General features: G+C 41.5%; 1 protein-coding gene across 1 annotated transcript; it reads right to left on the bottom strand.

The window, feature by feature from the left end:
* Positions 1-351: 351 nt before the first annotated feature.
* LOC103997901 (auxin response factor 19) lies at positions 352-10,547 on the bottom strand. The gene is made up of 14 exons (XM_009419239.3): positions 10,152-10,547; positions 9,941-10,053; positions 8,189-8,287; positions 8,031-8,087; positions 7,345-7,500; positions 7,161-7,245; positions 6,880-6,970; positions 6,434-6,598; positions 6,168-6,290; positions 5,423-5,498; positions 5,150-5,282; positions 2,879-4,746; positions 2,519-2,709; positions 352-999 (listed from the first exon to the last, which is right to left on the bottom strand). Exons 1-14 carry the CDS (start codon positions 10,195-10,197, stop codon positions 801-803), a joined length of 3,402 nt encoding a protein of 1,133 aa, XP_009417514.2. The 5' UTR covers positions 10,198-10,547; the 3' UTR covers positions 352-800.
* Positions 10,548-11,972: the final 1,425 nt, after the last annotated feature.

Below are 11,972 nucleotides of genomic sequence, written 5' to 3'. Positions count from 1 at the left end.
TCATCCTATGCTGATATCATTTACCACAATCGACCCAATGGGATAATTAACTCTTTGATAGACTTAACAATAATCTAAACTACTTGAGCATAAGTTTAGTGACAGCAAACTCTTTCTACCCCTATAGCCCAAATCTAATACAAAGACTACACCTGAGCCTGTCAAAAGAAACACTCTTAAGCTTCAGAATTAAATCTCAATATTGCACCAAGTCAGCAACATTGAGATTCGATCAGTTTCTTCTCTTTGAATCACCCATCTCCCTTCAGGCTAACAAACAGATATCTATCGAACAAGTGCAACAAGTCACAACAACAGGAGGCAGTAAGTTATAATCGCACCGAAAACACATGCAGCAATGCACATGCAAAATGCTCCATTTAACTTTTCATACCCAAGTAAATCACTTGGTTTCTCCAGTCGTCTATTGTGATGCTACTTGCTACACGTCCATAGTAGAAAAATATGAAAGCTTTTCACTATCATAAAGTGTGGAACATTCATCCGAAGTAGAAAACCTACGGCAATAAGAGACTGCAGCTCCTGAATGGAGACTGCTAATTCCCTTGATTTGGATAATTCACTACCACAATCTCTCATCTCCATTAGAGACAAGATGGGTGGCTTTTCCAACCCGGTGCAGCTACTCTTGCTTTTACATATTGGACTTTCATGGTCAGTTGAATTCTAAATTTCACATCACTCTTTGAACAAGATTAGGCAAAAGGGCTGGCAAGTAAAAGGAATTGACCTTGTCTAACGAGAGTGTCGAAATCAGTTTTGCTGCATGACCCGCTGTGTCATTCAAAATGATCATATGATCCTGCAGAGGGGTTGCCTGAGTTCTGGTCACACTGGCCCCTCCAGGCGTTTCCACCATCTGAACTGCTGCAAGCCTGATTCGGGAGGCTGTTGTTTCCCAAGTCAACATCCAAGCTCATCTGTTGGACTTCTTGCGGGGACAATATCTTGATGCACCGAACACAGCTTACAAACTCCCTGTACGTTTGTAGTAGTCATGCTTTGTTAGAACTGAGTTGGATCCTATGATTATTTAGTAATTAATCAACAGCATCACAGCAAAGGATATAAAGAAAATTGCAAAAGAATATAAGTATAATGTTTTTGCTCTTCTTTCTGCTTACATTTAAGGATTAAATTGCATATGATTATTTAATTTTTCTTATGCATCACTTTACTCTTAAACCTAAATTCACTGTCTTATTCATAAATAATTATATATTCTATTTGGTTGAACACTTGGATCACTAATAGGACTTTTGTCCACTTGAAAGCACTATATACTTTGATTATCATTACATAAAAGTTGGGGAAAAGCACAGATATCCAATTATTCCAGGAAGTATTGGATATTTTCTAGATGATAATAAATTCTCACAGGTATGTATATTTACTTCAAATATCCTGAAGTCCTAGATAATATTATCATTTCTTCCTTGAGAGATACAAAAATATGAGTATTTAAACCTTGATTGGATATCAGTTTTTACAATCTACTGGATCGGTATAGTATATGAGCGGCATTACTGACCTATGCTGTCCAATACCATCCAAAATAATAATAAAGTAATGCCAACCAATACTGGACGATATGGCCAGATACCAGTCTGTGGTTGGATTGGTATATATCCATCAATATACACTATACTGACCGATATTCATATCCATGCTTAATAACATGGTAGAACTTACATGGGTTGTGCCATCACTTTGTATGTCTAGGAGAAAAAAGGGGGAACACAAATATTATACTTAGAAAGTGCTTCCACCAAAAGGGACAACAGAAGTGCCAGATACTTGTGCATTAATGTCATTTCTTTAATTTTTGAGTATTTAAACCTTGATTGGATATCAGTTTTTACAATCTACTGGATCGGTATAGTATATGAGCGGCATTACTGACCTATGCTGTCCAATACCATCCAAAATAATAATAAAGTAATGCCAACCAATACTGGACGATATGGCCAGATACCAGTCTGTGGTTGGATTGGTATATATCCATCAATATACACTATACTGACCGATATTCATATCCATGCTTAATAACATGGTAGAACTTACATGGGTTGTGCCATCACTTTGTATGTCTAGGAGAAAAAAGGGGGAACACAAATATTATACTTAGAAAGTGCTTCCACCAAAAGGGACAACAGAAGTGCCAGATACTTGTGCATTAATGTCATTTCTTTAATTTTTAACAACCCTAAAGAGTGGTTTCAACCACTGGTCAGATCAATACGTGCCACTACCAAATGCTACTTATTAATCCAACCAATGACTGGTAGCAGACCGACCATATGGTCTGGTATCGATCTTTTTTTTCTTCTCGATGAAAGCAGATGGTACAGACCAGTATACGCCTGATATGTTTGACATTGAGTTGTGTCAAAATGGCATCTAAATCATGCTAGAGAATAATGGAATTTTCTTCTACCCATGAAAAAAAGACTGAACAAAGACTGAATATAATGCTTAAATTAATGTTATAACTTACTCCCATGGGTCATCTCCAACAAGTAGAACATCATTCTCGTGATCTACATAAACCAGCTTCCAGCCGATTCTCTGCCGATCTTCCAGCTGTCCCTCTATGCTGAACATTCGTGCAAGATCATGTTTCAGCTCATCATAACCTGAATATCGTGTGATATCCATAGATCTGCCAACAGCTCCACGTTTGTACACCTGTAAACAATATTGCAAATCAAATTATGAAAGAAGAAGATAAATTAAACTCGTCTGTCCCATTACGAAAGAAGATAAAGTTTCCATATTATTTAGCAGACAAATTAAACGATCACATGTTAATGCTCAAAGAAACAAATGTATAGATTCCAAAATTGAAGCCATAAACCTTGGTGTAAGTGCGCATGCGTTGAATTGTCGGAGGCGGTGCTGGGGCCCAGGAGTTCCTATTTAGTAAACCATTTTCATTAATTGTTGAATCCATAGAATTAAATGCCACATCAGGAACTCCAAATGATTGTGAAACCATGGATGATGACAGCTCTTGTTGAGCATCCTTTGAGGTACTGTAATTGGCTACTGCATCTCCAGGGATATGATTCTGAAACTTTCCTGAATCAATGTTATTAACCAGCAAAGCATCAGCAGTCAAAGGTATTCCCATTGAACCATCAATGTTAACTCCAAAAAGGACATTATTTCTTGGATCTGTGCCAGGAATATCACTCTCTGGAGGTGCATATCTAAGCATTGATGGCTGATTGAATGAAAGGAGAGGTAAGGCTTGATTTAAAGACCCATCAGTGTGAGATAGGCACACAGAAGTCGCCGAGGAGGTAGTGTCCAAGTAATCCATTTGAGCTGTGTTGCTTAGATATGTCTGAGGGGCTACAATTCCCTGATTTTGCACCTTGGGAATTGGGATTGAGGGCTTTACATTATGTACAACTTTTGGAAGCTCCTTGGAGATGTTGGGATTTACGGTGGCAGCTTCAAAGGAGCTTGGGTTGAGCATTGTAATAACTGACTGAGATGTCTTTTCTGTTGAAATGAGATTGTGGTGCCCGTTCCTATTCAGGATTGAATGAGGAAGAATTGATCCATTGTTTGCTGAAGGCGATGTGGAACAAGATGGGATGTCATCTGTAACTCCCGACTGTGTCCCCCCAGCAGCTAGCAAAGAGCTGCCACTAGCTGGGATAAGATTAGTTACTGGTGTGGTGGAAAGGACTGCCTCAGGAAAATCACTTGATGGAATTTGCTGCTGCTGAGGCTTTTGCTGTGACTGGTTCTGCAAGATCTGTGGCAGCCTCACAGCCTGTGAAGTAGTTTTTGCACATTGTTGAGGGATCAGTGGTTGCTGAACTAGTGAATTAGAGTTACACAACTGCTGCTGTACATCTGGGATAGTTCTCTGGAATTCCTGAATTTGGTGAATTTGAGGCTGTTGCACTCTTGGCTGTGAAAATAATGCTTGCTGCTGTTGTTCCTGCTGGAGTTTCTGTAGCAACTGCAACTGAATCTGTTGGTCAGATAACTGTTGATTCACTTGGACAGGGAGTTTAACTGGCATCCTACTTTGTGCTTGCTGGTATTGTTGCTGAAGTTGCTGGTGCTGCTGCTGCTGCTGCTGCTGTAGCTGCTGTTGATTTTGATGTGGCTGCAGCAGTTGCTGCGGATGTTGTTGCTGACTCTGTTGGAGAGCAGTTTGTAATAGCTGATTGTTCTGGATAATTGGCTGTTGCTGCAGCTGTGGCTGCACTTGAGTCTGGACCAGAACTTGTGGCTGTATGATGTTGTTGTGTGTCTGGTTTAATGGTAAAGCTTGGTTGACCAATTGTTGCTTCTGCTGCATAGCTAAATCTTGTACTTGTTGTGGGGGTCTACTAAAAGCACCCACTTGGTTCAGTGGAATCGATACCTTAGCAAGTTCATCTACCTGTTGGCCTTGTTGAGGCAGCCTACTGGCATTGAATTGTACATTATGCTGGTGCAACATTTGAGCTTGCATGCCCAACTGCCTAGAAAGATCAGGTGGGCCAAGATTTTGCATAACAGGACCAGCAAGGGAGCGCAAGTATTCTGTCTGCAGGGTTTGGTTACCAAGAGAGGGATTTTGTTGCATGTTCATCCATTGAACTAAACTTAAACCCGGCATTATTGTGCTCTGAGTTTGAGAATCCTTTATGCAGATCTCCTCTCCAAGCCAAGGCATCGCTCTCTTGAAAAGATTTTCCATTTCAGATGATTCATCATCTGCAACATCAACTGCCAATTCAGCATACTAAAAATCTCACAATTAAAGCTACAGAAACCTAGCTCAATGTCCTAGTTCCAAATTCTGTGATCAAGATTCATCTACAGTTATTACCAAGGTCCTCTCCGCTATCTAGAGCCCTGGGGTCCTGCTTCAGTGACAGCTGGTTCTTTGCCATCCACTGCCAAATCATGATAGTTTGTTTCTTATAATACAGTTTTAGCCATTCTTCTTCTCCATGCCAAGGACTTCATTGTTTTTTGTTGAAAAAGATTATTAAGGACATGCAGCAGATTGTTTCAGATCTTTTAGAAAAGTAGCTTAAGACAAGAATGTGCCACAATCATCTAAAGCCATTTATACAGAGATCTTGTTGTTCACATATCATGCATCAAAATGTACCTGGCATTCCTGGTTGTCTGGGTCGCTTTCCAAAAAATGGAGGACAAATGAAGAAAGGAGCTACTACAGGTTCAATCTCCCATATAGAGACCCTGTTGCGCCTCTCCCCAGCTGCAGACTCATCCCACCCAACCTGTCGAGCATGCATAATACTATTAATAGGAAATAAATTGTAAGAAAATGGTAAACAGTCCAAAACTTTAACTAGCCTGACAGCCTAAGACTGTGGACCGAAAAACCAAAGCATGCAGATCACTGACATTAAAGGCCAACCTGCAAATTGCGCCATTGTGAGTTTTTCCATCTTACTGGATCTAGATCGCTAATACCTGTAATCGTACCCATGTACCTGCAGAATTTAGAGCAAGTTTACCTTTTTGATTGGATAAGAACTTTCCGATAGAATTATAAATTTCAAGTGTTTACATTAAATGAGAAAGTGGTTGCCGATAAAGAAACAGGAAACTTCAGTCTAGTACTTCAATGAATATGCAAAACTAGAAGTGTTTGCCTAACTGAATAGGTGCTTAAGTAGGAGACACCAAATTAAGCACTCCCCTTCAATAACTCATTGGGCTAGGGCATTTCACAGTCATCTCCATTTACACCAGCAACCCTGTGCTCCTCCATTTTCATGATCCTCTTCTTCATTCATCTTTTCTTATTGATACATTTTTCTTGGTTTGCTCTTTTCTTTCCTTTCCACTTGTTTTTTCTTTTATGCTCTTCTTCCATCTGAATCTTCTTTCTCTCTAGCAATACCATTGTCTGTCACTTCCTCATCAGCATTTCCTGATTACTGGACAAGTCTGATTTTTATTTTGTTATTGTTAAAAGGATTTAAATGATGCTTCTGGAGCATCCTCAGCGCCATTCACTTAAATGACTAAACATTGTTTAGCCAGCGAATGACCTTTCTCACCCTGTCTGGCCTCTTCAACACCCTTGCTAGAGAAAGGCATTGGTTTACATCAGATCAGAATTTGATGCGGCTAATCCAGTAAATTGAGTTTCTTACCGTCTTGTTCCTAATTCTTCAGTTTCGAACATCATTCGGAAGCGCATACCCAGGGATACTTGGTTGCTATAAACTGCCTTCTGGTATTTTGCAAAAGGGATAACAAACTCTGAAGGGCTAGCCCTGCAGAACAACAAGAAGTTCCTATTGTAATATATAACAGATATACACGAGAATTAACAACTGATTGCTCCAAAATTGTAGATGGTCAAATTTCAGATAGAACTTATGTATCTTGAACAAAACTAGGAATAGAAAGAACATACCTTGGGTTGTAAAACACCGTGAATGGGCTGTGGTTGGCAGCAGCATGGGCTGCAGCAGCAAGAATGCCTATATGCATACTATCAGTTGACAGGACTGATGATGATAGGTTAGTAGGTTGCCTGTTAGCACGCCTAATGCCTAAAAGAAGCTGTTGTTTTTGATCCCTGCAGATAAGGACGATGAAGGAGAAACATATGAGCTGACAATGATTTAGATCAATTTGCTAACCCTCTACCATCAGCTGTAAAAACAGAAAGAAAAAAAGGGGCACTTGGTATTATTTTTGTGGACAAATATGAAAGAAATAATAATAAAAAGTCCAATTTAAACAAACAAAAATGTGTTCCGATCGTTTGCCTTTTAGGGTCATGACAAATGACAATCTGGAAACAAGAAAACATGATAAGGGTATTGGTGCACTGTATAGAGATTAGAATGTCATTACCTAATAAATAACACGGAATCACCGGCAAACAACCGCTTTCCGCTCACAAATAAGCTCCAACCAGTTGTGAGCAAGTGCCTCTTCGGTTGGCCTAGATTTCAGAGAAAGAACATGACCTTTCAAGAATACCAAGCTCAACAAGAAATCCAAATTTAGTGCATATGTTCAGCAAGTCACTACATCTTAGCATTTACAACTAGGTTTTCTGAGTATCAAGAAGAATAACTTCTAACACAGCTTGTAGAGCATATGTTCAGCAATTAGGTTTTTTTCTGCCTAACCTCGATAAATATGACGGAAAGTCCATAGATTATCATGCAAATCTCTGGCCTGTAATTCTTGAGCAGGTGGCTGCATTGAAAAATCCTACACAAGAATAACAAGGTTTGCAACATGGATCATCAAAGAACTACCATAAGCCTGTATTACATACAAAAGCCACACATGCATACAGAAATTACATACAAGAGAAGGAAAAATTTTCTCTGCAGCACGACGGGGCACGGAGAATCCTCCATGAGTGCTTGTATCACTTGCAGTAAGTGTCTTACAAAAGAATTCCGTTTGTGGCCTGGTTTGTTTTAGTGCAAGCTCTGATGCCTGCAATGCCTCCTTGTCATACTGCATTGAGGTAAATAAGTGAGGTACATATTGATGAAATGCTTCAAATTACTGCATACAGGAAGGATTAATATGTTAAAGTATGAGACAACAACAACTGTTATTAGTATCTTCCTCGAAAGAAAAAGAATTATCCTCTCTATCATAATACATTAAGTTCATTAGCCACACAATCATCAAGGCTAAAACCAAAGGCCACATTTCTAGACCAAGGCTTTTCTTCACCATGATGCTTTTTGTCAATATCAATAGACAGGAAGCTCCCATGCAAGAAAACTCTACTCTTGGGGACTTAGAATCAGTGTAAAGGTTGCAATAATTTTTCTGTAAAGCAATCAATCTTGTTCTTTCTAGTTTTGGTCAATGTTTGTTTGCTGATGGATGAGTACCAAGCAGATGAAATAACTTAATCGCTGAGCAACTCTAAGTCAAAATATGAACTTAGTGCCCACATCTTTTTACCCCTCTTTAGCTAGAAGTAGAAGGCATGGTTGAAGCATCTATTGGATAAATAAGACAAGATGACTCACTGAGTTGACTGGCTGAAGAGTCATTTGAGCATAAACTTCATCTGTCTCTGGATCTGCCTAAAGCATTACAAAGCCAACCTTGAAAGTATAAGGTAACTGAAAATGCAATCATAATTTGCATGTACAAAAGGAATAAACATTAATGAATGGTGGCATACATGCAGAGTAACGTTGTGAAGAAGGCATATCAACTTTGAGGGAAGATTTGGATAATTTGGAATATGAGCATTGATATCCTTTTGCATAGAAGCTGCAACCTGAAAGAACAAATACAAGTTTTATCCTCACAACCTGAAAGCCCCTCGTATATTCTTCAGTGATTTCTTTCATATGAACTACATGCTCTTCTATTATTTATCCATACTGTTTTAGCTTAACCAATTGCATTTATAAGCATAACCTATATTTTAGCCAGAAAAGCCCAATATTGATAAAATGAAATACAGCAGGTCCAATGCTCATTGTAAATGTCAAACCCAATCAACATCAAATTTAAACCGGCTTTTAAACAAAGAACACAACCTAAAATCGAATAAAAAAATAAAAGAAATTTCCGAAACAAAATTCGGTTCAACCATCTATGCGAGTAGAACTATCAGATCTCCAGGCCAGTTTAGGAACTTCACTAGCAAAATAGTCAAGTTGTGATTTCTAAGATCTGTTCATACAATCAAACATTATCGATCATGTAGAGAGTAGCTCACTGAAGAAAAAACTAGAGAAGAGAATACCATGAACAAGAATTTAGAAATTAATTCTATAGCTTGAGATAACTGAAAAAAAATATTTTTTGTTTGACATAGGCCAACAACAGGTACATGGTTTTCCAGCATATAAAACTGCCCTGTCACCACCCTCTAGAACTCACAAGAAAGCACCACATTCGTTGGCAGGTTCCGTACCACCATAAACCATTTACAGAGATGACACATGTACAGTATAAAGTGATTCACAATAATATTGACCTGAGATGTTCCTTCACAATTTGGAAACAGTATATATGTATGAAACAAGAGTCATCAATCATCATGGTCGAACTTGTCCCTGATCTGAGAATGATATTGTGATCTGTTTCTAATCTAATTTCGCATGCAAGCTACAACGAGATAATTATAAGATAGAAACTGTTCCAACTATGTTCCATCCAAAGGCATAATGTCCCCAAATCTCTTTTCCTCTTCCTCAAGCTCAGACATTGCTTATGTTTTAAGCTACAAATATGATGCAAAAAAAGGAAGGGTTATGGAATACTATAAGAAAGAAATCACAATTATTGCCACAATTGAAAAGATATTGCAAATATCAACCCATCATGTTTGATTTCACCCCTTACCAAGCATATTATTCAGTAAACTGAAAGCAAAAGTGGAACGATCGGGTCTTAAAATAACAGCAAATGAAGGAAATAAATAAATAAAAAAACTTTTACTAATCAAGAAAACGTAAACTAATAAGAATCAATTGCAGTCATTCCCATTTGAAAACCGTGTTCATTTAATCAAGTGCTTTTTTCTCAAATTTCTTAATCAAGTACCATAATCAAAATTCCTGGTATCTGCAGATCTCCCAAATATTGAGAATAAAGAAACCCTGTACACTTCATATAGAAGCCATTAAGCCCATAGGATATTAAGAAACTCGCCAAATCCGTTCGTAACGTGAAGAATGGTATGCCAACATATATCGTTCAGGAAAAAGAACCAAAAGAAGGCAGCATAATTTACAGGCCAGAAAGAAGAAAAAGGGCAAAAAAGATGGTTTCGCTAACAAGCTTTATGAAAGCTTCCGGCCATTCAAAGAGGAGGTCCTTTCCAAACCCGCATGATCGGGGCTACATAGGAACCGAGGAGGAAGCAATAGCAACACTCCCGCAGAGCACACGCTAGAAAAGGCCACAGTCACATCTTTACCTGCTCGCTGTGCCCTTGGGGGAAGTAGACGACGAGGCTCCCCACCGGCGGCACCGTCACGAGCGGCCCCGCGCAGGCGTACCACAGCTCCGGGTTTATCGTTTTCCTCTCCCCTGACACCACCACCACCAACACCACAAGCGTCAACCCCCCACCTCGGCCTGCGGCCACAGACAAAGCATCTAGAAAACGAGCTCGAAGCCAAACTCACCTTCGCAAGGGCTCGGAGCCGCAGCTCCACTGGCATCCGCCTTCATCTTCCTAATTCCCTCGAGCACCGCCACCGCCGTCTACGAAACTCAACCGCAGGCCACCTCCATGGGCACCAGAACGGGGGCGGGTCTGGCCGCACCGGAGCTCCACCGGTTCGAAGGCAGGGGCCGCGGATTCCGACGAATCTGTCCGGTGGTGAGCCAACCGGGTCGCGGGGTCCCCTGCGCGGGTTGCGGGGAACGAGGGTTTCGACCCTTTGAGGAGGTTCGTCTCCCGACAAGCGAGGGACCAAAAGAAGACGAAGAAGAAGAAGAAGAAGCAGCAACAGCAGCGGCAGCGTAGGAGAGAGTAAGCGAAATAAAATAAGAGTACTCGTTCTCGGTCCACTCGTCCCCTCTCCCATTTCTTCTTCTACCAGCGGATAATAAGCAGTTTAGCCCCCGTATTCGTCCTCTGTTCGGCTTTAACCCCCCGGATAACAGTTCCAACCGCGGCCGGCTGCGGTCACATCGCGCGGAAAGTAAACGGCGATCGAGCTGGAGGTCGCGCGGCCTAATTTTGTCTTGTGGAAAGGGCTTAACGACAAAAAAAACCGCTCGTTGTAGGGGACCCGCTAAATAATCCAATTAGGAGAAAGGTAAGATCGAGCCCGAACGAACGGGTGGGATAAGCAATTGTGCTTGCCGAAGAGATCCCTCGTCTGCGATCAACGTCCATCGGCCGGGGATTCGTGCACGGGAGACACGTGTCGAGCGCGGAGTGGGCTTCTAATTTGGGGAAAGCTTGTGAGCTCCGGTTATTACTACTACTACACCATGGTTTGTAACATTAGTAATAACGGTGTTGTTGCAGGTAGGAATAGGTACTGCATTAGCAAGCGAGTTTACTTGCTAAGATCGAACACCTCCACTAATAATCCAAATCATTGAGGCTTCAATATGGCATCTCCTGTTATGGCATGTAAACATACGTCGCACGCAACATATTAGCCCATAACAAGTGGCTACAACGCTTCGACTCTTTGCCTAAATCGTAGCTGATGATTGCTTTCTCGTCAGCTTTCCCGAGTCGCGAAGGGGGACGCCTTCTTTGGCGAGAGCGTAAATACATCGAAGGACGAGGGTGATCTTGCGCGAGGAATGAATGGAACCCTCCCCGCGCCGACGTCACGTGCCGCGTGCAATAATCTACGCCTACGCTGTGGTTTAAGGGGTTAAGTCCTCGATTTAGCCCATTAGCTTAGCGGGATTAATCCATTAGGTCCCTCGGTGAGGTGGCGAGTACAGTTCGGCGCGTGCTTTCCTCCTCGTGCGACAGCGACGGGAGCGCCGCCCCACCGTGAAAAAAATACTTTTTTATTCGTCGATCTACCCAGAAAACCTGCCCAGAAGTGATTGGAGGAAATGTTCGTGGGACCCACCGCTTCTGTCAATGGTACTGGAGGTACAGCGATTACTCGGTTTAATCTTTTTATTCGGAAGGATTAATAATAGTTTAATCTTTAATTACTCGGTTTAATCTGGCGGGGCGCGGTACGGTGGGCCCGCGCCGTCTCGTTTCCCGGGATGGTACCTCATGGGCCCGGAGGGGACCCACCTTGGTCGGTCCTTCCGTGGAACCGGTTCGGCTGGCTTGCCTGGGTTTGGTTGACTGGACCGGATTGGGCATACCAGGAGGGAGAAGCCAAAAGAGGCCCTGCTCTCGTTTTGGCTTTGTGCTGCTGTGCGCTGCGGCGGATGCGAGAAGCGCCGTGTGAAGTGTTCCCTTGACTGCGAGCATGGCCGTGGTCGTCGCCATGGCCGTGGGGTTCATGAACGTC

Source organism: Musa acuminata, chromosome BXJ3-9 (assembly GCF_036884655.1).
Source record: "Musa acuminata AAA Group cultivar baxijiao chromosome BXJ3-9, Cavendish_Baxijiao_AAA, whole genome shotgun sequence".
In the NCBI taxonomy this organism is placed as follows: Eukaryota; Viridiplantae; Streptophyta; class Magnoliopsida; order Zingiberales; family Musaceae; genus Musa; species Musa acuminata.
This window is presented reverse-complemented; position numbering and strand designations above follow the sequence as displayed.